This window comes from Aspergillus uvarum, assembly GCF_003184745.1.
Source record: "Aspergillus uvarum CBS 121591 unplaced genomic scaffold BO82scaffold_19, whole genome shotgun sequence".
NCBI lineage: Eukaryota > Fungi > Ascomycota > Eurotiomycetes > Eurotiales > Aspergillaceae > Aspergillus > Aspergillus uvarum.
The window spans coordinates 224,997-249,572 of NW_020291316.1; the positions used below are offsets into that span (position 1 = coordinate 224,997).

General features: G+C 50.8%; 6 protein-coding genes across 6 annotated transcripts; 3 read left to right on the forward strand and 3 right to left on the reverse strand.

Annotated features, from left to right (window-relative positions):
- Nucleotides 1-245: 245 nt before the first annotated feature.
- On the reverse strand, nucleotides 246-762 carry BO82DRAFT_48856 (uncharacterized protein). Its single transcript, XM_025641252.1, has one exon. It carries the CDS (start codon nucleotides 653-655, stop codon nucleotides 392-394), a length of 264 nt encoding a protein of 87 aa, XP_025493166.1. The 5' UTR covers nucleotides 656-762; the 3' UTR covers nucleotides 246-391.
- A 7,974-nt stretch (nucleotides 763-8,736) lies between these two features.
- On the forward strand, nucleotides 8,737-10,938 carry BO82DRAFT_373604 (DUF2457 domain-containing protein; the record flags this gene model as incomplete). The annotated part of the gene is made up of 1 exon (XM_025637377.1): nucleotides 8,737-10,938. The coding sequence occupies one exon, from the start codon at nucleotides 8,737-8,739 to the stop codon at nucleotides 10,936-10,938; it is 2,202 nt and encodes a 733-aa protein (XP_025493167.1).
- Nucleotides 10,939-11,801: 863 nt separating this feature from the next.
- Nucleotides 11,802-13,043, forward strand: sar1 (Arf family GTPase SAR1; the record flags this gene model as incomplete). Its single annotated transcript, XM_025639227.1, has 6 exons — nucleotides 11,802-11,820; nucleotides 12,024-12,127; nucleotides 12,368-12,407; nucleotides 12,497-12,562; nucleotides 12,636-12,935; nucleotides 13,003-13,043. The coding sequence occupies 6 exons, from the start codon at nucleotides 11,802-11,804 to the stop codon at nucleotides 13,041-13,043; spliced, it is 570 nt and encodes a 189-aa protein (XP_025493168.1).
- A 2,012-nt stretch (nucleotides 13,044-15,055) lies between these two features.
- glcA (type 1 serine/threonine-protein phosphatase catalytic subunit GLC7) lies at nucleotides 15,056-16,832 on the reverse strand. Its single transcript, XM_025634913.1, has 4 exons — nucleotides 16,377-16,832; nucleotides 15,891-16,292; nucleotides 15,415-15,714; nucleotides 15,056-15,351 (listed from the first exon to the last, which is right to left on the reverse strand). Exons 1-4 carry the CDS (start codon nucleotides 16,551-16,553, stop codon nucleotides 15,256-15,258), a joined length of 975 nt encoding a protein of 324 aa, XP_025493169.1. The 5' UTR covers nucleotides 16,554-16,832; the 3' UTR covers nucleotides 15,056-15,255.
- Nucleotides 16,833-18,747: 1,915 nt separating this feature from the next.
- BO82DRAFT_49039 (uncharacterized protein) lies at nucleotides 18,748-19,753 on the forward strand. Its single transcript, XM_025641253.1, has one exon. The coding sequence runs from the start codon at nucleotides 19,045-19,047 to the stop codon at nucleotides 19,606-19,608; it is 564 nt and encodes a 187-aa protein (XP_025493170.1). The 5' UTR covers nucleotides 18,748-19,044; the 3' UTR covers nucleotides 19,609-19,753.
- Nucleotides 19,740-22,407, reverse strand: BO82DRAFT_412252 (leucine-rich repeat domain-containing protein; the record flags this gene model as incomplete). Its single annotated transcript, XM_025639831.1, has 2 exons — nucleotides 19,740-22,261; nucleotides 22,366-22,407. 2 exons carry the CDS (start codon nucleotides 22,405-22,407, stop codon nucleotides 19,871-19,873), a joined length of 2,433 nt encoding a protein of 810 aa, XP_025493171.1. The 3' UTR covers nucleotides 19,740-19,870.
- Between the last annotated feature and the right edge of the window lie 2,169 nt (nucleotides 22,408-24,576).

Below are 24,576 nucleotides of genomic sequence, written 5' to 3' on the forward strand. Positions count from 1 at the left end.
CCATCTGGTGAACTCGGAGAGACAAGTGCGGGTTGCAGCTGTCATGACGGCAACCTCGCATACATCCGGTCTGAGTGCTATGAAGCTAGACTTATAGGGGGAGGGGAAGAAGCAAGAACGGGGGTGTTCATTGATTGATTCGACGATTAGCTCAAGAGTAAGAAAACGCTCGGTCCATCTTCCATCATCCGCGGAGGAAGAGAAAGAGGGGAAGGGGATTAGGGACCGGGGGGGGGGGGGGGGTTGCTGGGGTGTGCTCAGAGGGCAATATGCGCCGGGTCGGCCGACCCTAAAGCGGTTATACGGGATTCAAAGGCTGACCATCAGACACGCAGTGATTGCCGTGCCGGACGGCGTGTCTTGGGGTTTACTCGATTTGGGGCGTCGTGCATCAGGAGGCAGAAGGGCCGGCGCAAATCCGCGAACGAAGTTCTTCCGTTGCCGGTGGAGCGAGAGGGAGAAGGCGAGTGAGCGAACGAGCCAGACAAGAGAAACGAGGAGGTGAGAATAGGGTATAGTAAGCCATCGTTAAAGTCTTCCCTCCACCCCTCTCTTCATCGTCCTCAACGAACTCCTTCGGAGTACATGAAACGACTGGGTGCCTTTGTGCAGTGCACACGGGGCCCAGTCTTACTAAGGTAATTAAATCCCTCATACAATTTTGCCCTTAGGGCCGACGTCGGCCGGTCAGCGTTCAGCGCTCAGCAGGACTTCGCTGCCTTCTGGTCACCAGGACCAATAAGATATGACATATACCCCCCCGTTCGTATGTATGAGATGCTGTAGTGTATGCCACTATGCCTACTTGCTCTCTAGGGTGGAGGGTGGTGGCTGCTCGGTACTCGACAAGAGCCCTGTCAAGTGCGAAGTTATGCTATTCTTATCCCATTGAGAGAGGATCCGGGAATGGGTCTGAATATGTATAAGGAGTGGACTAAACAGGGGCAACCATCCTTCCACACTTTGTACTGGGGTGTACAAAGTTGAAAAGGATGCCAAAAGCTACAGGGGTAAGAAGTAAGAAGTACCGTCCTGATTCCGCAGGACTCCACCCTCCTCCCCATTTCCGCGACAAAACCACTTGGACAATCGCATTCAAATTCTGGTTGTTCTTTGGTCTGTTTCATTGATGCTTGCTTGTTTGCTTGTCTGCTTTTGTTTGTGTTTGCAAACACTGTACTGTATGTTGTCACTTGATTCAATAGGAGTGTCGAGTGCGGGGAATCCACTTTGCACACGCACGACGTGTTGTTTATTTTCCGTTGCTCCACTACTCCGTACTATACTATGGAGTGCAATGGTCCGATACACTTGAACCCCCTCTCCTCCCCCCCCCCCACGTCTTGGTCTTGAATCCTTCTCCGTTTCCCCTCTCGAGATGATGTCTTGTTGAACGTGTGCAGTTACTGCCACCGTGGACAGTCCTCACTACTCAGAGCCCATGATTTCCTCTTCCGGGTAGCCGGTGACTGAGTGACTGAGGTGGACAATCGAGTTGATGCTGCCGGCCGCCCGACGTACTCCGGCCTTATTTACGTGGGTTTTCGCTTCACTTGCGGATATAGTACTGTAATACTGTAGTGAAGGACCGTAGGCTCTAAATGGTGATGCTTCAAGCTCAGCAATAAGCCCATCTTCACCTGATAATTTCAATCAGAATATATCCCACATACGAGTATAAAGTACTTAGCGGGTAATGATCACCAAACCCAACGGACAACCTCCAATCCTCCAATCCTCCGCGATCCCCAAACCCCAGGATTCGAAGACGATGGGATTGTTCCCGGACGGACCCCCAACGCCTCGCCTCCTTCTCTAGACGTACGGTACTAACTTACATCTTTAGGCTGGAGTTGGTGTTGTGTTTCCCACCCCCCGAGCCGTGCCCGGTAAGCCACCATGCACCTCCTAGTGTTTGCCTTCCCTTCCCCCCGGTTTCTCATGAATGTTGGCTGCCCGCCCCCGGTCAGCTACGGATTACTGTAGGGAGTGTTCCCGGACGAGCGAGCTTCTTTAGCTTAGCCTGGAGCGTGTTCTGGGTAGAGTGGTTATGTTTGTTGTGCTGTATGTATGTATGTATATATGTACTCTGCAGACCCTGGTCTGGATACTGCTGTAGGCTGTAGTAGGATGAGGGGATTGAACACTCCGGACGGGTCTAGATTTGCGGAGAAGTGGTCGAAGTGATGGCAATCGCTTGCTCTTATTTACATTGAATACGGAGTACCCTACAATAGCTACGGTGCTCACTGTTTTGTTTACTTGTTGAGGTCATAGTCATGGGGGTGTAGCAGATGCCCGAGGGAAACTGGGGGGGGGGTGTAACTCGGATGAAACTGGTCCTCCACCCCTCCACCTCTACCACCACCACCACCAGCAGCAGCTCACATCCCTCCAGGACCAGGTTTACCTTACGCTCTCCCACCTTTTTTCTTTGTTGCATTGATTGGATCAAGGTCGTAGTAACGTTGGGAAAGAGGATCGATTAACTTGATGAGGTAATGCAGACGAGCCCATCCGGTTTGTGTTTTGCTGTTTCGTCGTCGGTGTGCGTGGGTTGGAGGGCAAGTGATCGCTCTTCATGTTGTATGTGACCTATTGAAGATGGGGAGAGGATTCTGTCAGTGAGAAAAAGGCTCACCGAGGAGACGGGAGGTTTCGCGATGCTCCTCTTGCTAAGCTCAGCTCAACGCAGCTCCGCTCAGCTACTCAGCTACCTTTCTCAAGTGATCATGACTGGATGCTTTCCCGGGATATCATCGGAGGATAGAGGCACAGAGGAGAAGGAGGGCGGTGATGGGACCTGATTGCTGGGATGATCTGATGGCTTTTGCGTTCGGCGATCTAAGAGCCATGATGATGTGTGGGTGGAGTTTTAGCTATTGACCAAATGGAAAGAAATATTCAGGTTCATGATTTTCTGAGAGGCGAGCGTGGGTTATTGGTTGCGTGACTTTGTGCCCAGGGCCATGGTGGTGGTGGTGGTCGTGACAAGGTGGGGATAATCCCTGAATCGTGGGAAGCTTGTCCAAGAACTCTCGGTCTGTGAGTTTACTTGGTTTACTTGGTTGAACTGTAAATCCATGGAAGTTCAATATGGCATACATGTGAGTACAATGGCTACCCTAAAAGTGGAGGACAACTACAGAGTATAAACACAAGAAAAAAATAAACAGCATCCAAAAGTTAGATCTCCGCTTTTTTTGATCGGGGCGATCCAAATAGGACTGTCATGTCATGTCAGATCAATGATCATGAGAGTAAAAGTCCAGTAGAGTTCAGGTTCTTACCAAAGCACACTTGATGGCTTGCTTGCTTTGCCTTGCTCCCAACCCCCTCTGGGTATAGAGTAAGGTTGCCAGGCTGAAGAGGAGATCAGGTTCGCTGTCGTCTCCGGGCACTGAATTCGCGCTTACCTTACCTGAACTTACCTAACTTACCGTGTCCGTCCCCGCCTGCCTTTCCTCTTCCTCCTCTCGCTCGTCGCTTGTTGGCGTAGTTTCGCTGACCGCTTCTCTGACTGCTAGTCAGTCAGTCATGTCACTTCTTTCCAATTTGCCCTTTGCCCATCGCCCATCGGGCATACTACAATACTCATAGCCACCGACTGGCAGATGGAGAACAATGGATCTCATTCAATTGCCCATTCGGTCATTCAGCGCCGCCCCCCCCCCCCCCTCCCTCTCCGACACGAACCACTCCCCCCGGAAATCCGGCATCTTCAGCCCAGCTACTACTGCGTAACAAGTTTTTGATCTCTCGGGATTGGAGATGGACGATTCGACAACCCCTTAGTTCGTTGTCGCTTGACCCTACCTTAGGTTCCCATAATTGCTTTTTTTTTCTATCTGGGACATAGGCACCCAGAGCTTGGCGTACGCACTGCGGAATGTGTGTTTTCGTATAGTGCCTGTATGGATGCATGAGTTGTATGTAAATTACTGGAATCCTGGAATCCATGATGCTGTCGGTTTCTTGGCGCTGGTTCCCTGCCCCTTCCTCCTTTCAGGAGTTTTATGATCGTCTCTTGGATTTCTTGTCGTGAATGCCTAAATCTATATTGGTTGATGGTGCTGGGACGCTTTTGGTTCTGGGTGGTTACTGGGCTGGGTGGTTAGGTTGTGGCTTAGCTTTTGGACATGTTGTTGTCTGATTTTCGGGATGGGATGAAGTATAATCTCTCTATCTAGTACAGTGCTCTGGTGGAGCGTCGGGAGGTAAACAATGACAGAGCTACCGTGCATCTGCACCTTCAAAATTATCACGTTCTACTTCTCCGTCTTGGTTTGCGTCGGATTTATTGATGTATGCGTAAAGTCTAAAACAAAGATCAAAGACATCGTAGATCGGTTTGTCGCATGTGGTCAGCCTCAAGGGCTCTGTTTCAGATACTTACACAGTAGCTCGACGTTCATTCGTCCATAGTTGCTCAGATCTACGGATGCACTGTCTACGATGCACCTCTATCTACCTACCCCCGTAGTAGCTTACTGTGCTAACGATATAAGATCACACTGCATGCTTATCCTTCAAAATCATCAAAACACTTAAAAGTGCGTGACTCGGTTTCAATAAAACCTAAATACCCCAAAAGACAACTTCCAAAATGTAGGTAGGACAGCCAAGAGCCACCAAGACAAAATCGACTATAGTTTCCGCCCGGACTTGCTCTATTGATTCAGAATACTAAGCTGTGACCTCTCCCCTTCTTGCTTCTTTGGATTCGGAGTCTAGTTATCATTCAAATCACCACGAACCTTAACTTAGTTCACGCCGTAGCCAGTGAGGAAGGTTACGGACCACCACCTGCATCCCATCCCCATCCCCATCATTTCGACCGATCTAGTCCCTTGCGATCTCCGCCGGTACGGCTGCTAGATCTGATGCGAAGCGATTGTTCGATGATTCTCAGCCATAGTCTGTCAGGTTTGGTTTGGGGGCCGGGCTAGATCCTCGATCATGGGGTTCATCGCTCTTTCCAGACCCTCAGAATCTCTATACGGTCATTACATTTCTGGGCACCCCTACTCCGTACCCGATAGCGTCATGAACCGTCATGTCCGTGAGTTTCGGGAGGAAGGGCTGGATTCCTTCCCATGGTTGGTGACGGAGTAAGGTGGTAGCCGTTGCAGAAAAGAAGGGTCACCATCCATCCATCATACTCCGGGGTAAGAAGAAGAAGAAGTAAGCTTGAAAGTCCCCCTTCCCCACGTCGTCATCGCAGGGGGTTAGGGGGGGTGTGCAGAAAGTAGACAGGAGAGTTGAGTCTCATTGAGTCTGGATGGCCGATGACCGGAGGAAGAAAGGAGGAAATCGATCGGGTCCAGACATTTTACTCTTACTCTTTTCTTCCCGATTGTGATATAATGATGAGCAGCTTCGAAACTTCACTTTCCAGTTTCCGCTGTTGTGGTACGATGTTGTTTTTTTTAGTGTCTGATCGGCGTGATCTGGTCTCTCTTTCTGAGTGAGTAGTACTGCACAGTACTAACTATCTATCTAACCGACACGACTGGCCAAAGCACTAAGGTCAAATACGCACTAGTCTCTTCGTCAATCAGGGGCACACACACACTTTTGCGTAGCTCAACTCCCAGCGATGGGAACCGGGAAAGGCTTTACGTCAGAGCCGCCAAGATCGTGGCTTTTCCGGATCAGGAACAAGCTGGCCATTGGAACCAGGCTCTATTGCTCAAGTGTGTCTCGGCAAAGGCAATAGTCGAGAGAATACCAAGCATTCATTATTGGAATTGTTAGAGGCCAAGTGAGAGGACTTGCAGCATTATGCTTGATTCAGGGGGGTTGATACAGAAACCAAAGAAGATTCGAGGTTCAGGGGAACATTAAGTGAGGCGCGTGAAGTCATGTCATTGCTTAGTCCATTGTAGAGGATGAGAAAGACTGGGAAAGGAACCCCCATCAGACGTTCTAACTACGTACGTCGTAGCGACACCGACTTGGGACCAATCATTCCAGATTCTTCCTAGGCAGATTTACTCCATTCTTTCGTTATGCGGAGTAGTTAGCTAGCAAGCTACTCAACCAGTTCGCAGTGCAACAAAAGGAACCCAACGGCGCATCTCAGGTAAAGACAAGGAGAAGTCCTAATTTCGAACATGAATAATGAGTAAACCTTACACCAAAATAACCACAATCAAAAGGACATCAACTAAACTCGACTGGTCCTAGAACCCCCCAAAACCATCGCCAAAGGCTTACACAGTAGAGCGAAGCATCGCTGAAACGGCTTCGGCGCGACCCCGACGACGGATGTCCACGACGGTCGGTGGGTTGGTTGGTTCTTACCTAATTGGGGTCCGCCCTCGTCTGTTCGGCTTCGCCTTGCCGTGCACGGCTGGGAGCGCCTGTCCGTAATTACCCTGAAAATACACCCTGCAGTTTTGAATACACGGCCCGTCATGATTACTGACGATTTCGGTCGGTCGGTCCATCTACTCGGTCGGTAGGGCAACTTTTCGCCCACACGATGAGGGAGAGAGAGAGAGGGAGAGGTTACGAGGACAGACAGACACACAGACGGCAACTGCCAGTTGCAACTCGTGCCCGCTCAGATGCTGCTGCTTGCTGCTGCTGCTGCCCTGCCCTGCTCCGGAGTGTCCTCGTGGGGGGCATCGATCAGCCTCTCACACTTCATCGTCCTCCGTCTCTTCTCTCCTTGCCGCATACTAATGTACAGACTACAGTACACAGCTGGGGAACCAGGTCTTCCATATCTTCCCTGTCTGGAATGTTGTTGTTCTTTCCATTCGAGATTTGTACGACATTCCGATCAGATAAATTATTTCCCCGTCGTACATGTTCTAGAAAGAACCAATCAATCCCTCGCCTTCCTACCTATGAATTGTGTCCCTCTTTATTTTCCTTTTCCTGTTGTGGTGTGTTCTACAAAGAATTATCATCAGGTTCGTATAGGATCGAGGGTTGAGCAAAAGATCCTAGCGAGTCGCGGACGAATAAGTCAGCTATACCCAGCGAGGGAATTTCTGGCTGACCGGGTCAGTAAGATCGAGTATAGCCTGGCTTGGTCGCGAGCCAACCTTCAAAATGCCTCATAGTGATCGTGGGGGGGCGGCTGCTGCCTCTGATACTAGCCCTGTCTTGTAGGATGAAACCGGGTGGTAACAAGAACTGGTGACGCCCCTCCGAAAGGCAGGTCAAAGGATTGAACATTACGAACAATGAAAGTTCTTTCAATGGGGGAATTTTTTTTAACTTAGATTCTTCAACCGGATGATTGGGTTCTCAATTGCAAAAAGGATCTTTTTCCTGTACAGAGTTTTTCTTTCTGGTCGTGTTTTTTCTGATCTTTTGTTTTGGCCACCCAGTATTCCGGGATTACCTAGTCCAGCCGAACAAAGACTGCGCACTGCTGCTTCATCGTGGTATCGATATGTATTGGTCATGAACCCATCAGCGTCACGTAGCCGCAGGAACCAAAGCATTGCATTGGGTTGAGGAAGCAAAAGGGCTGCAAAGCACCAGAGTGGAGCCAGGCTTGGCGGGGTTGGTTGGACCGAGCGTCTCTTAGGCCCTTTGCGCAACGAAGCCAAAGAAGCCCCAGAGAAGATCAGAACATTATCCCCCTGCGGATTGGTTGATGATGGTTTCTGTGTCTGTGGGCGTGTGTGCTGCCCGCCTGGCTTGCCTGCTTGCTTGTCCGTCTCTGGTTTCCTGCCCTCGATCGGTTTGCCCTGCCGTGGGAGAAAGTGTGGCGACGAGAGACAGCTAAACCCGGTTCAGTTGCTGCTGGCGCAGGTGCAGTAGGTGTTGTTCCCACCCCGATAGAATGGGAAAAGAACCAAACCTGGCGCCGCTCTCCCGCACCGCACACACCTCTTTCCCAACTGAAAGGGCTTTTTACCCTGCAAATCGTCATTCACCCACAATACCGACTCTCTTCCCCCCATTTTAACCGCTTCCCCTCCCAAGACTATTTTACCAACACCATGTACTGTACTGACGCTGTTTGATTACATACAATACCAACACCCTCCTTCCTCCCCCCAACCCTGAAAAGAATTTTCTTTCCCGATTTAATTTCTTTTTCTTTTTTTTTTTTTTCTTTGAATTCTCCATTTATTTTAATCCTAGTAATTTATTTTAATTTTTATTTTTGCCTTTTCCACCTTTCCCCCCTCCCTTAATCACTTTTATTTTCCGATCATCTCTACATTCCTTCTTCCCTCATCTCAATCCCACCTAACACTGCCAACACATTACACTTGCGAAACTCTTTCGACGCGTCTTCTTCTTCTGGCGCTCTCTGAGCTGCCAATCTCTGAAGAAGGCGTAAGTCCATCTCTTGGCCGCATACCTGAACGCTCTTGTCCTCCTTTAACCTTTTACTCTTTACGCTCCACCTACCGCACCATGTGTTCTATATCATGACAATCCTCGTCCTGCTAAGGACAACCTAAAGCACCGCCCTCTGGGTCGATCAGTACTTCTATTGATCGATAGCGAGAGAGCATCTTCCTTCTTGATCTTGAATTGAAGCAATTATCCTTTATTATCCTTCTGCCGGAGACTCAATATCCCATTGACTCGCCTTCCATCTTGACTACGTACTACTTACCGCCACTATCCCGCCGAGTCACCTCACCTATACTACCATCCCAACCTCCTCCCACACCTCCGAGCCACCTTAATCTCCCTCTCACGCCATTTCCGATCTACCTCCTGTCTTACCTTATTAATATCCTAATATTTCAAGGAATGGCACAGTTGCGTGGTGGTGAACGGCCATTTGCCTCAATACACAACCTACTGAAGATGCTACTCTCACCTCACCAGTCCAGCAAGTCGGCCCCGCAAGATACCGATATGGTTGAGGATATGGATGAACCTCCTGATCACCGCTTCCTGAATACTTCGATGAACAACATGGACGAGGGTGTCGTCTATGTCAAGTCCCCTACCGCCATGTCTGATCGCAAAGAATCACTCCTCACCCGGGCCCTGAAGAACAGCCCCCCTCTCAGCCCCACCGACCACGCTTCGTCCTCGCACGAACACAGCTTCTACCGCTCCTACACCTACACGAACATCAGCGGCATCTCCACCGCAGAGCTAACTAGCGATGGTGGCCTTACCAGCCCGTCCTTGTCCAACACGCCGAGCCCGCCACTGCCTTCCCACCTGACCAGCAAGCCCTCATCGATGGGTGATAAGCGAAAGGCGGAAGCCGTGGAGGGTGGTGAGCACGCCGTTGAGGCCAACCTGGGCCGCAAGCGGTGCATCAGCTTCGCCTGCGGTCGCAAGGCCGAAGAACCAAAGCCCGAGACCCCGATCGCACAGCGTTCGACAGCGAAGGCCAACGAGTTCAGCCCTACACCTACGGAACCCAAGCGCAAGACCGTCCTTACGTTCGTCTGCCCGGCACGGGACCCTGAGACGAAGAGGGAACGGTCTCCCACCCGCCCGAATGCCTTCCGGTGCCGCCCCCGCGGCTCACCTGCACCTCTTGCACGCAAGGCTACCCCGAAGAAAGAGACTCCTCCCGCCAAAGAAGCCGCGCTTGAGAAGCCCGCATCCGAGCGTCGAGGTGTTCCCACTAAGGGCTTGGGCAAGTTCGAGGAGTCCGAGGCCACTCGCTTCCACGAGTTTGCTAGCTCCATGGATGAGGACGACGAATGGGTAACCAAGTCTGGGGAGTACGGACAGAAGATTACGCTGAATGACTGCATGAAAAAGGAATTCGCCATCCGCAAACTCGGGGAGGAAGCCGAGGAAGAGGCCCTCGATGAGGAAGCAGAGGCGGACGCCGACGATTCCGAGGATGACTCAACGGTTCACGACTTCTCTTCTGATGACGATGGAAATGAGTCAGACAACGAGGCTGGCTTCGCCGACTCGGATGACGAAAGCGACAATGGTTCCGACTATGAGTGGTGGGCTCCGACTAGTACGACGGCTGCCACCAGTCCTCAGGCCCCGGACTTCACTCGGTTCACTTTCAGCCGTCGCAACTCGAACACCTCGCTCGAGTCCGCCAACGATAGCCAACAGCCACAGAAATGGTCCCCCGCCTTCTCCGGAAAGACCGCTGGCCGTGTGCCGATGAGGATCCCTAAGCTGCGCCCTGGCACCCCCAACCTCCCTGATAGTACGGACTTCGTCTGCGGTACATTTGATGAGGATCGCCCTCTGGAGGCCGCCTACAAATCTTGCATTGAGCAACGTCGTCTGTCCAAGCAAATCATTATCCCCCAGGACATCGACCCCAGTTTCCCTACCTCAGATCCCGAAGACGAAGACAACGAAGACATGGATGAAGAGGATGTTGCCGAGTCTGTTCCAGAAGACGGACCTCGAGGACGGACTGGTCGGGACAGCAGCCGCAAAGCTTCTCCCCGCCAGTCCCCCAAGCGCATGGTTTCTCCCCCTCCTCCCAAGCGCATGGTCTCCCCACCTCCGCGTCGTCATGGTCGTGCATCTCCCCGCCGTCTTCGGTCGCCTCCACCCATGAAGCTGCGGGCGTCAACCCGGGATCTGGAGACGGTCGATGAGGTTCCTGCCCAGGGACTGAACATCAGCGAACTGGTGCAGCGTCCTTCCATGTCTCGCACCAAGTCCCTCCCTCGTACCCCTAATCCATTCTTTACCAGCCTGGACAAGTCTCACCGGTGGTCTGGCATTGTTCCAGTGCAGGAGTCACCAGAGCGCGAATCATCACGCACCCGTGAAGTGCATATGAGAGGCCCCATCGACATCGTCGAGGGTCTGGAAAAGAAGCGTCAGAAACGGAAGGAGAAGTTCTGGCGCACCCATTGCCGCAAAGCTGCCAAGGAGCAGATGGAACGGCGACCGATCCCCGGCAAAGGTGCTGAACGGATGAAGGAGCTTGGCCTCGAAGTTGCTGAGAGGTGCAGAGCTTATGGCGTCGGAGAAAGCGCCCAGCTCGTCCTATCCGTTTAGACCGACATTTTGCCTTCGAATGAGGGGATTCGAGTCCTTCTTGTACATACTTTGATTATTATTTTCCCCCTTCAGTCGCCCGCTCGAGCTTACGATTTTCCGTGTGGATCGACTGGGGTGTACAGAATTGAACCAAGCGTCATTCGCTTTGCATTTAAGCTTGCCTTGGCTGTCCTTATTTATTCGGTTAACGTGTCCCACGGTATTCGATTGGTCCGAAATGTTCCTTTACCTGCATATGTGCTAGGCGGTCGCATTTTCCTGTGTGTGTCTGGCTCTGCTACTTTTGCGTTTCTTTCTTTCTTTGATCTTGTCACGATTATTGATTCTATTCCTCTTTTATTGCGGTCGGTGTTTTGCTCGATACCAGCCTGGATTTGCATGGCGGCGGTTTTCTTTGAGATTATACCCCTGCTTGATTTTCTCTTTGTCGGTTTACTATTATTGTATTCAAGCCCAAAGGCAACGGGGAGCGATCCGACTTTTTTTTTTTCGAAGTCAAATGCCAAACATTTACATGAACTACTCAAGATGCGTTGGCCAGCGAAACACGTCGTAACACCCACAGTAGATGCAGCAGTAGCAGAACCTTTAGAGGGTCGGGACCCGGCAGATCTCCCGGCGGCAGCGTTGAGTTGGAACTTTGAAAGAAGTTGGCATTAGCGCTCGGCTAAGGCGTCAAGGCAAGCGACCGTCCAACGTCAACTGACCGCAATCTGTCTCCTTCCCTTCCCTCTTATCTCCCCGTCTCGTATCCCAGCTCGTAACAGACCACCACCGCCGCCGCTGCTGCTGCTGCTGCTTGCTTTGCTTTTCCTTTTGGAAGTCCTAGCGATTTCACTGCTTTCACGTATTTGCCCACCATGTGGATTATTAACTGGTGTAGGTAGCTTCCCTTCCTGAGTCGGGGTGTTACTCCATCCCCCGATGCAAACGTGCTTACTTTGCCCTGGGGCGAGCGCGAACACGAGTGGGCATGAAAAGAGACGGAGAGGGAGGGAGCTGTTTGGCATTACCTCATCGTCTCAGTCGCTTGCCATGTGTTTGTTTTCTTCTCATGCTTGACATGCTGACAACTGATTTAGTCTATGACCTTCTGGCCTCCCTTGGCCTGCTCAACAAGCACGCCAAGCTGCTCTTCCTCGGTCTCGACAATGCCGGAAAGACCACCCTCTTGCACATGTTGAAGGTACGTGATGATGGAACTATGCTGTGTGTGTGTGTGTGTGTGTGTGTGTGGAATAGGATACAAACGAGGGGGAGGATGGTGGATGTGTTGGATTCAGCCTACCATTCTTGGGGGAGGAGTTGGGCATATCACAACACAAAGCCTCCCTCTTCTTTTTCCTTTGCTCGAAGATGAGATGATGGGGGCCAAACTTGCAAAAGAGTCTAGAATGACAGGCTGACCTTTTGCTTCTCCTGATAGAATGACCGCGTTGCCATTCTCCAGCCTACCGCTCACCCCAGTACGTTTTTCGCCACCCCGCTGCTTCCCGCACGGATCATAGTGGTTGAGCTGTTGTAAGGCGGACTGGAAACTAACATTGAAGCTTAGCGTCGGAGGAGCTTGCCATCGGTAACAACCGCTTCACGACCTTCGACCTGGGTGGTCACCAGCAGGGTGAGTGGAATCCACAGGGAGATATTCAAAAAGAAGGCACAGGAAACTGACGTAATGATACACACGCCCACAGCTCGCCGTCTCTGGAAGGATTACTTCCCTGAAGTCAGCGGTATCGTCTTCCTGGTCGACGCCAAGGACCACGAGCGGTTCCCCGAGTCCAAGGCCGAGTTGGACGCCCTGCTTGCCATGGAGGATCTGGCCAAGGTCCCCTTCTTGATCTTGGGCAACAAGATCGATCACCCCGATGCCGTCAGCGAGGACGAGCTCCGTCACCAGTTGGGTCTGTACCAGACCACGGGCAAGGGCAAGGTCCCTCTCGAGGGCATCCGGCCCATCGAGGTGTTCATGTGCAGTGTTGTCATGAGACAGGGTGCGTTCGGCTGAATCCTTTTTACTGTGTTTGTGGATGCTAATCATGTGGATTTCGAGTGCTACAGGTTACGGCGAAGGTATCAGATGGCTGTCTCAATACGTCTAAATGGCGGTATTCCTCCATCCTTGATTTTCCGGAATCGCCTAAGCCTACTTACTGTACCGATATACACCATCCACCCTTCTTCTCCCTTGAGCCCTCTTGTCCACTCTACCGCTTTGAATCTATACCGATATCTACAACCTGTCAAACATACCCCCCGACCCACTTCCTTTCAATGCTCAGGATCTGGTGATAGTCTGGAGTTTGTTCCTGAACATCGCTCTCCCCTCCTGCCTCGAATGTCATCAATGCTAGTTATGAGTTAGCCTAAACCTTATCTCGAACTCAACGCAAAACCTCCCATCATCTCCCTCCGTCACTGTCACTCAGTTGGTCAGCCAGTCTCTAAACCGCTATTTTACGAGCGAATCATCCCAGTTAATTTGTCGTACGGGCCCACGTGCTGATGTGCTGTGGCTTCTGCTGCTGGTGATTCGGCATCTCCATCCACCCATCTCAAGCAAATCCCATTGGCCCTAGTACTGAACTTGCTTGTGTGTTCTACCTGTGCCGCTACATCAGCTTCAACTTTTTTCGCGCTGTTAAATACTCTGTTCCCTCAACTCAAACGTCAACCAAGTATTCTGATCAGATCGACCAAGGTAGGCGATAACGATTAGCCACAAATCGAGCATTGTAGTAGTCCGCCGTTCCTGCTAGTGGCCATGAATCCATTTATTATTACCATCGGCCTCATCCTGCGCACCAACACCTCCAATTGAGATCCAGAGTAGTGTAGTAGAAAGGCACAGCATGCCCCTTCTCCGCATCCCGGTAGCAGAGACCAAGTAACCCTGGTGGCGATACGGGAGTTACATACAGCACATACAGACCAGCGCAAGCTCCACGCATCGTTTTCCTTTTAACTTGTTAGGCAACCCCTCCCCTTCCTCCTCCTCTTTTTTGCACCATTAACAAAACCGCAAGTCAGCCGGATCCCTCCTGCCCAGCTCCTCCAAGGAAACTGACATGATAGATCCAGATCCTCATCCTAGTCGTTTCCATGAATGAATAAATAGTGAGGTCACCAAAGAACGAGACAGGACGGAAGCGCTTCAGTACATCCTCCCACCAACCGTACCCTCCCCCGCCCCCTACTCATATACTCCCCCTAGTAATATACTGCTCCGAACAATATACCATCCCATCTAATCCTACAGAGACAGTTTCCTTTCACAAACGATAGATCAGTAGGTAGATTGGGTTTCTCGAGTCCTAAATTGCTTTGCAACCCCATTCACTCAAGACTAGACGCAGATCGGGTCCATTCTCTACCAATACAAAATTTCTCAAATGTCGAATAACTGGGGAATTGGAGATGATGTGACCACCAGTGGGGGTGCAGGGTACAGATAACGAGGGATCGATTAGCTGTCTTTGCCGCGTTGGAAAAAGCAATCTATTACCAGTCACTGTACCATAGGTTGAATGTATGGTCTCAGTTTGCGGGGAGAGAAGCGATATGTTTGGTGCAGGCGTTAGGTGGTTAAAATAAGTTCGAGGACGAGATTTGTTGAGTAGCAGTAGTGGGCGATGATACGCTGCATTGCTTGTTCCAGCTCCGAGAGGATCTGGTCACGGTTGGATGGCGGATAAAGGGCAGGGCATGCAGGACAGAACAAGGTATGGATGGTCTCGTCCGGAACGTCAAAAGACACGGGCGTGTCATTGCTTATTTGGTTGGCATTACACTCACAGGAAGATTTTCAGGAAAGAAGAAAAACGCAAATGGAGAACAACACCAGATGCAAGCCCGTCGCTTCGCCTTCCTCTGTCAAATGAATTCGAACAACATGAGATAAGATGGATAGAGAAGAAAAGGGAAAAAAAAGAAGAGGTCAATGAAGACGAACAAGGAGAAAGGAGAAGGAAATGAGAAATAACACCAAACCCTACTTGGGAGCAGAAACTACCTTCCATGTAAGAAAAATGAAAACACATTCAGCGGTAAACATTCATTTGCAAGTCGCTGGATTCTGGAATTCCGCAAGTGGATGATTGTGTTGTGTGTTGTGTGACGTTCCGCGTGGTCGTGTGAGGTTCTCGGGCGGCTCAGATGTGCTGCTGCTGCTGCTGCCGATCGTCTAGTTTCATGGCCATCGATGTCGTTGGGGGTTTGGGTCTCTCGTTGTAGTGTGACATGGTGGGAGTTTTGTTGTTGACGAAGTTTATCTTCGCCCGAACCTGCTGCACATGGAAAAGCTCGTATGATTCCTTACTTCTTCTTTTGCTTTCGCGGAGGAGTGATGGGCCTGCCTGAGCTCATGCCCCCGTAAACGTACTTTTGTTTCTTCTCTGCTGGTTTCAGGATCTATTGGTGACAGAAAAGTTAGCTCGGGCCGGAGAACACCTCGCAATTCCTGTCAAAACCAACCTGGAAGGAGCATAGTAGACTTTCGTCGACGCTCATCATTGCACCGGCATTGTCGAATTCGCCGCAGTAGTTGGGCGCACTGAACAACGTGACGAGTTGCCTCTTGGAGAAAAACTCATATCCATCCTCAACGACTTGATGCGCACGACATATCAAGTCCATGTCGTGCTTCTGAAGGAATCGCGATACAACATCCGGGCCGAACGTGAACGAAACGCCACGGTCATTCTCGCTCCAGCCGGTGATGTCTTTGTCGGGGTCGGACCACAGAAGGTCACACAGGAGACCGCAGTCGGGAATCTATCGCTGTCAGCAGGTGAAGCTTCGAGGCTTCAAGGGGCCCGAGAATATCCTTCGCTTCCAAGTGATCCCAAGATGCAGGTGGAAAGAGAGCGAGAACGCGGACAAAGTAATTCTTGGTCTTTGGATAACGAACGAACTCCCAGAACCGGCGACCGAAATAAAGATAGACTTACATCAGTAGGACGCATGACGCGCCGAATCTGCTCCATGGAGTTCAAATCGGGACTCAAACCTCCGTGCATGGTGAAGATCTTCTCATCAATGATGGCAGCAATGGGCAAGCAGTTGAAGCAATCAGTGAAAGTCTTCCATAGCTTGATGTTGTATCTCCGCTTGCATTCATCGTAGAAACCATAGATACGGTTGATAGAGGCACACTCGTGGTTGCCACGCAGGACGAAGAAGTTCTCAGGGTACTTGATCTTGTAGGCCAGGAGCAAGCAAATAGTCTCCAAGGATTGCTTGCCACGGTCAACGTAGTCTCCGAGGAAAAGGTAGTTAGCCTCAGGGGGGAAGCCACCGTATTCGAAAAGACGCAGGAGGTCGTAGTATTGGCCGTGAATGTCACCACAGATCTGATGAGGACCGCCCGGTTAATGACCATGAAACTATCCCCGGATGACCCGGTACTGGGAGATTGAATGAAGAGGTGGCGTTACCTTGATTGGTGCTTCCAATTCCAGCAGAATAGGCTGAGAGATGAAAATCTCTCTCGCCTTGGTGCACAGATAACGGATCTCGGATTCCAAAAGCTGCACTTGCTTCCCAGGCCGGCTGCCCCTCACCTCTAGCAATCTATCGATGATCGAGTCCAAATCCACTTCCTGATCGGCCATGACTGAGCGATTTTGATGAGACACGACGGGGAGCGAGGGGGTGGAAGGAGAAGAACAGAGGAAGGGAAGGTGAAAAAAAGGATTATTAAGAACAAGCGTCAAGCGAAGGAAAGGAAAGGAAAAGACGCGACGGAAGGCTTTGCGGTGCGCTCGCTGGTAGGACAACTGATGAGACGACGTCTACTAAGCTGAATATCAGATGAAGTTTGAAGTCAGAAAATTGTTCCCGGATATGAGATAAAGGTTGGTGGTGGTGGTGGATAGAGTTTTGGGGAAAAGAGGCGATCGAGACGCGCGGGGGAAAAGATCATTGCGCCCGGTGAATTTTTCCTCGACCCTTTTCGCCGATTCCCGCCCACCAATCTATGGGCTTCTTCGCCTCCAGGGGGGAGGGAAGGGGGGAGGAAAGAGTCAAGAGTCAAGAGGAGAGGGGGCGAGATAGAGAGCTTACCAGCCAGAATCTATTAAGACGAGAGCGATGAAGCAAAAAGAGGCCAAATGGCCTTGAGGGGGAGGGGGAAAAGATCGGATGAAGGTCTGGCCGGGGAGATGCCAGAAGACGTCAACAGAAGAAAGCAATCCGTGGTCGAAAAGGTGGAGGATGATGCGCAGTGGTGATAACGAGGAGATGCGGCTAGCAAAGGCTCGAGAGCGAAAGGGCTGCTCTGGACGGGGCCGTTGCAAAAAATAGCAGCAGGCGGCGGGAGAGACGGTTTGGGGGGGGGGGGAAAGAAAGAGGAGAGGAAAGAGAAAGAGAGAGAGACCCAGAGCAAGTTTGGCGGCGGGTACGAAAGGCAGGAAAACTGAGGATTCCACCCAAAAGATCTAGCGCTCTAAAAGACACCGGGTGCTAACGGCAATCGCGAAGAGTTTCTTCGAATATAGGGAGGGTGGATAAGCTTTTGTTTTCTCTGATATCAACTGGTAGGTGATGTGAGAGGGGTGGGAGGCGTGAGAGAAAAAAAAATATAATAAGAAGGGAAATGATGGAGGGGAGGGTAGGAGAGGGGAAGTCGAGTTGCGCGCGCGCAGTAGAGAGAAGACAAGAAAGAAGACAATTGTTGGTCGGCAATCAAGGGATCTATCTTTCTAGGAACGGTGCTCCAGCTAGACAAATGATGACCGATTTTTGTTGGAGATTCTCGCCCAAACGAAGTCGAATGGATACAGACGAAGAAGATATAGATGGAACCCAACGAACTGTATAGGAAGGAGTAACCAGGCAGCAAAGGGTGGAGGCCCTAGGAGGTGGAGGCGGTGGATAGAAGAAGGAAGAGGAGTACTGTAGCGATAACGAAGCAACAACTTTCCAGCAAGCAGCACAAGTCGCGCGCGCGAGAGAGTGGGTGGGCAATGGGCAGTGGGTAGCGGGCAGTGATCGAGTGGGCAGTGGAGAGTGAGTGAGAAAGAAGAGGTGGAGAGGAAAAGCGGCGCGGGAGAACCAGGAGAAAGAGAGAGGGAGAGGCCAAAAAAGGGATTGATTCTCTCTCACTGCACTTCCAGTTCCACTTGCAGTTCCATCGGTATGGCAAAATCCTCGTTTTCCGTGCAGATCGGCCCCGTTGGTTGGTCTACAGCCTAAGGCGGCGAGAACGGAGAGGAGGAGGCGACTAAGGTTCAGTGGTGGTTTGAATGTATACAACAATCTTGCCAACAACAACAACAACAATAACAATAACAGAACCCCAACAACCACAACCACAACCACAACCACAATAACTACCTACAACAATATAAATCAATTATTCTGCAGCTCCTCTCCCGCATCATATTTCCAGTCGCTGCACTTCCAAGACACCCATATATTCATGTCACCTTCCCCTTTGCGCATACCTCTTTCTCAGCCATCATCATCATCCTCCTCCTCCTCCTTCCCCCCCTGCTCTGCCTTAATTTAATCCTTCCATTCCATCCCAACCCGACCAGGCCAGACCAATTCCCAACACGGGTGATTGGCACTCTCCCAAAACATGACTGCTTCTCCTCCCCCAGACAACCTCACGCGACAGATTCTGCAAGGAGGTTGACGGCCTGAAGTGAGTATACTTCCCCCACACTTGGCGTCAAATGTAAATGGGAGGCAATGCGGTAGGAGGCGTCAACTAGTTCTCTCCGTCATCATCGAGCGGTCGGTCGGCGCACGAGCACACTCCCCCGACCATCCGTCTGTCCGTCTGTCTGCCCAACCGCAGAACAGGAAGTTCCAGAAGAGCAGGTGTCATGCATCCTTTCTTCAATAGTTGATTATGACAAGCTTTTGGGCGGATTTTCACCCTTTCCAGAATCATTTGATTCGTTCCATTCATTCGCGAAATGGAAGCGGCTATTACAATTATTGGATGTCTATGGAGGCGATGACGCACAGGCACAGATTGTGAGTTCGAAAGCAACCCAAATCGCATGGCATTTCAACTATTGGCACTATCGCTGGCAGATTCTTTGACTCGTCACAATATCTTCGTGTCTCATGCATTAGGTCCGAAACTTCATCATGGGTCTGGTGAGAAATCCGAGAAAAAAGACCGCTTCATCAGAAAGGGGAGAAATGGGTCCTGCGAGTTGGAGCAGGGGAATAAAAGTATACAGCTTGTGCACCCAAGCAATCGCAAGTCAAACCGAAACCGGCCATCAAAAGAGCATTGAGCGAGTCAGAAACAAAACAATGCTAGTAACGCCGCACCGAGACTCCAGCACCAAATACAATACAAAGCTGTCTAAAAGTAGGAAGCATTGTTCTTTCATCACACCTCCATTCGAAATGGACCAGCCGAAAAAAAAAAAAAGGTCTCATGCACGTCATAGAATGTATAGTCGTGGAGAAGGTAGAGGAGCGGGAGAGCGAGGCGAAATGGGTAGTGATGTAAAGAACCAGGTAAGGCGTGACACGCCGTGGACCTATAAGCTGGAAATGTTCTCAAAACGCCATGGATTATGCAGTTCAGCAAGCAGCTGCCAGTCGCACATATTGGTGAATTCGGCATTCAACATGTCGAGTATATTCAAGAACCGGAAAGTAAGTGTCATGGAAGAATTGCTTTTGTCGAAGCCAAGGTAACTTTTCCGTATCGCGGAGATGAATATCGTGTCTCAGTCAAGTGAGGTTGGTATCGTCGGTCAGGTCATGGATGTTCTGCGCTCCGTCCTCGTCTTTCCTTCTCGCTCTTTCTTTCGTCTCCCTTGCTTTTGATTTTTTCTGCTTTTTTTGATATCGATTTCAGTTTTGTCGTCTCCGAATGGGCCATTGTGTTTATGGCCCATGTCATCCGAATCGCTAGTCGTGAGGCAGCCTAATCCTAAAGCTCGAACCACGACTCATTTCAACTCAGAGCATGTCCTCCACTTAGTATGACCGGTGGGCCCACCCGGGTCAGGGAATCGGCCGGCATTCTGGTAGCTTCGGTAAAATCAGTCCCTGTGCGTGGCACCGTAACATCAGTCGGACTGTGTTTCCAGCCCCGATCACCGAGTTGCGCAAGCCACGTGTTGCCCAGTTCTTGCCGGAGAGCGTCCAATTCCCGTCGGTAAAAATCCTCATCCATACTCCAGCCTATGCTCTGTAGTGCTCGCTGAGGTGTAGGACGCTCTTCGCTTTGAGCAATGGATTGTGTTTGTTCATGGTCGACATCGCTAGAGTTCTTAGGGCTGGGAGATCTGGCCTGAGGTCCACCATCAGATTTCCATTGACGGTCGAGAGACGGCGAGATAAACGGGTCTTCAAGTGATTGGACATGGTGAACAGGAAGAGTAGAAGGCACCACTGCACCTGGAGTATCATTACCATCAGTGGAGGGTGTCTCCTGCGGCCGATCGATGATCCTCCGCCGGGTTCCCTTTTTGCGACGAGTCGACCCCACCTCAACTTCACCCTGGAACACACGACCAGTAGGTCGCCCCTGTTCGTGAAGCAACGGGACTGCCTGATTGACGGTGTTGGATGATGGTTTGCTGACCACGGCTGAAAGATCAGCCGCAGCCGATCGTATGACAGGTGCAGCTTCGGGTTCCGCAGCACGCTCCACCAGCTGTTTCCGTTCCGTATACCCGGGCCCGGATCCATCGATGATAATGTCTTCCGAGTACCCCGGAGTACGACGGAAAAGATTGAAGATGATCACGCGGTAATTAGGATGCGTCTTGACAAACGGATTACCCGACACCCAGATCTCCCGTATCTCAGGGAGGTTTGTGAGCCTGGCGATCTCTGTCGGATCGGAGAGGTTGTTATCGCGAAGATCCAACCGCTCCAAGGAGAGCAATCTCTCAATGCCCGCGAGAGAGCGAAGACGGTTGCCACGAAGATTGAGGGCGGTGATGGCGGGAAGAGGATTGCGGGACAGCGAGTGGAGAGATTCTATCATGCAATGCGAAAGGTTCAAGGCGCGTAAAGCAACAAGGGTCGACAAACTATCGGGGACTTCAGTAAATAGGTTGGCCGAAATGTCAAGCGAGTGAAGAGTGTTGGCTACAGGCGCAAGGCCGGCAGCAGAGATACTGGTCAAGGAGTTATCGGGAAGCCCAAGATGTCGCAAGAACCTCCATTTAGAAGCGGGGAGGACCCCAGCCAGTAGATTGGAGGAGCTTCCGTTGCGGTGTCCCGAGGTATCGCTTGAGTTTGAGCTGCCGGAGCCGGTGCGTCGGATGCGAGAGGCAGTTCCCCGGTTATGGCGGTAGGATGAGTGCTTTGAGCTCGTTGGGCGCGAAGGAGAAATACTTCCAGTTCGATGGCGGCTTTTCGAACCTTCCGACGCCATCCGAACCATCGAGGCTGCTTGGGGACTTGTACTCGTTCCAAAAGCTGTATCGGCGATCGGCGATCCTGGCGCCGAAAGGGACCCTGGTGCTTGAGATTTGTTGTTGACAGGTCGAGGGTGCACAGACTGGCTCCAGCCCATCATCGGCCCATTGTTGTGGTTTCGGGTTGATCGGCGGCGTCGTTTGTCGATGTCATCCAGTACGATCCCAGTGAGTAACTCAGCGGGATCATCGATGTTTGCCCGCTTGATCGTCAAGGTCCGCAGTTGCTCTGACAGTCTGTCCCAACCGAAAAAGGATCGGAAGTCTATATCGATAATCTCTAAAGCGCTCAAGTTTTTGAAGGAGTGGAGGGGCACTGCAGTGTCAAAGGGGAACTCTTCATACCCGCGAATCAAACGGGCACGACGGTCAGGGGCTAGCCGTAGACAGGGAATCTTGGTGAAGGCAGAGTATAGGTACTTTGTATCCGCCTCTAGAGCCGCTTTGGCCTTTTCTGACCTGGAGACGGGGTCTTTGGATACCAGGCCGAATGAGGACCAAAGCGAACTCATACCAGACATAACACTACGGACACTGGATACGGAGTGGATCGAATCTCGATCCCCCCGGGATCGCTGGGGCTTATTCAAGAATGAGACGTAAGACTGCGAGATGTCTGTATGAATGTTTTCCAGTCTAACATTCAAGGGACCCACAGCAATGGAAAGTTCTTCGAAGCAGGAGAGGAGATAGAAGAGATGATGAGGGGTGAGAGTGAGTTTGGCAGGCTTGACACTCTGTGAGGCGAACTTTAAAGCACCGAATGAAAGCGCAGCTGCCAGGGTGGATGAAGCCGAGCTCGCGGCCGAGCCGGATTGAGTGTGTGTGGTTTGTACATTTTTGGAAGGTTGGCGTTTCAGCTGCAGAGCGTTCGCCAATGCCTTCTCATGAGTTCGTACGAAACTTGCGAGGTTCTAATGGCGGAAGCAAATGTTAGAGCACAATGGCATTGAGATGCGCAGCACAACAAACCCAATCGGGATGTAGCAACCATGTGGAGGGGGAGGGGAGCACCAACCTTGATGAAAAGCTGGCCATCTTCACTGTTCAGCTTCTCCATAACGAGAGATACTTTCGCCCAACAAGACAGGGAATATCTAGCTAGGCGGACTCTGAAAAGGAACGCTCAAGTACTCGTAGTATGGACAGCAAGAGTCGACATCTTGCTAGCCAAGGCACTCGGATAAAAAGAAGCTGTGAAGCGCTGCAAGTCAGCAGCGAGTCTAGGGATATGGCAAGACCTAATGAAAGAAACGCAGAGCAAGGATGATGGAAAGTACCTTGAGAGGATATATGTGAGGTACAACGGTAAACAATCAACAAACGTGAAGACAACAGACACAACAAGCCGCCCACCACAACAATGTAAGATGGAAGAAGATCGAGGAAAAGGCTTGGAGAAGGAAAGGACACGCGATAATAAGGGGGGGGGTTATCCTTGAAGTCAGTTGAGGGAAGCTTGTCACCGGGACAAAGCTGAGGAGGGGACAGGGACAAGACAAGATGAAGTAGAAGGTATCACCAAAAAAGGAGAAGATGGATGGATGATGGGATGGGGATAGCGATGGGAAAAAAGAGGACCGGGGGGAGCTAATATGCAAGCACCACGGACCTACTGATTTAGCCTAGTGGGTGGTATGTGACGGATGGGGGTGGGAGGGGGGGGGGGGGGCCAAAGGGGAGTATGGATGTGCACCGGAGCAATCAGCTGAGGAGGAGGGGTTTTAGGGAGGAAAAGTGGTAAGCCGTGAATGAGAAGATAAATTATTTTATCGTGACAGATAGATACTAAGGTATCTTTTTGCTCCCCTCCAGAAAAAGGGATTTGGAGACGGGCAAGGGAGGAAAGAGGGTGGGGAGGATAAGACAAGAGGAAGGACAAGCGAGGATCAATCACGAGAAGATAACCAGAGATCCGGAGGGTCTGGTTTTTGATCACAAAGAAAGATCAATTGTCTCAATGTCTCAATGAAATAGGGGGAAGGGGACAAGAGGGAAGAAAACCAAAAGGGAGGAGAGATGGGCGGGCTAGAGACTACCTAGTAGATACCTACGGACGTACTAATATAAATTATTATCATATAATATTCCCTGACTGTTATCATCTTCTGCCTTCCCTTTGGTCAGGGAGCCGCTGCATCGGGCGTGGTCGAGGTACGTAGTACATGCATATAGTACGTACCGTACGGTATGACTCCAGTGGATACCGGATCACTAGTAACTAACTAACTTAACACTTGCTAAATCAACTTATCGCTAGGTTACTCTGTTTAGTTGCTTTGCTTGTCTTCTTCCTTTCAAGGATCAACTACTCCATTAGGAGAAAAAGAATCGGTTGTTTCTTTCTCTTTGATACGCTACTCGCTCCCTCAACCGACTTTTTGACCACCCTTCTGGCATGCATCTTCAAAGACAACGATGACCCGGTGGCGACTTTGGTCTTGGGAGGGCAATTCATTATTTCGATGATTTGTTACAGATTGCAGACTCCGAGTGGCTTCCGCCCTTTCTCATGTTCCTCCTCTCTCTCCCGACCAGGAGAACAGAGTTCATATCATCTATACATAATGGTCCATGATAGCTATCCAGCCCATAGGAACAAGGCTCCTGGATTGCAGTCTGTAACCACATGTTTGGACTCAATTTTCCATACCTCGAATGGCTGGTAGCCTTCTCCAGAAACTTTATCTGGCGGGGGAGGGACGGCCGAATATTCAAGTTGATCCGAACGTGATAGAAGACATACCACAGATTGGCGAGAGATTCCACTGGTGCCTCTGGGCGTACCATCGGATGAGGAAAGTTTCTCCTTCAGTGACTTCATGGCTGAGGCATTGTTGGTTTCAGCATCAACAAACACAATTCCATATTCCAGGGACAGACCATGGCGTACGTCGTAGAAAACTAGAAACCATTTTCTTTTACCACCATATCGCTATCCATTCTTTTTCAACTGGGGCTTTTTTTTTGGGTCAAGGAAGAAAAAAGTGGAGCATCTTTCCGACTGTGTCCATGAGAAGCGGGTTTCCCGATCGCCCGACCCTTGAACTTGAACTTGAACTTGGCTGGTGCAGTACTCCGTACAGAGAAGACTTTTTAAATATGCAAGCGTAATGATCGTGATTCGCAGTGAATAACGACGAAGAAGGGCAATGGAAGCGCCGACGCACACACCATGTTGATCCTTTTACTCCGTCGTCTCTTGTGAAGCGACTAGACTAATGTAAGT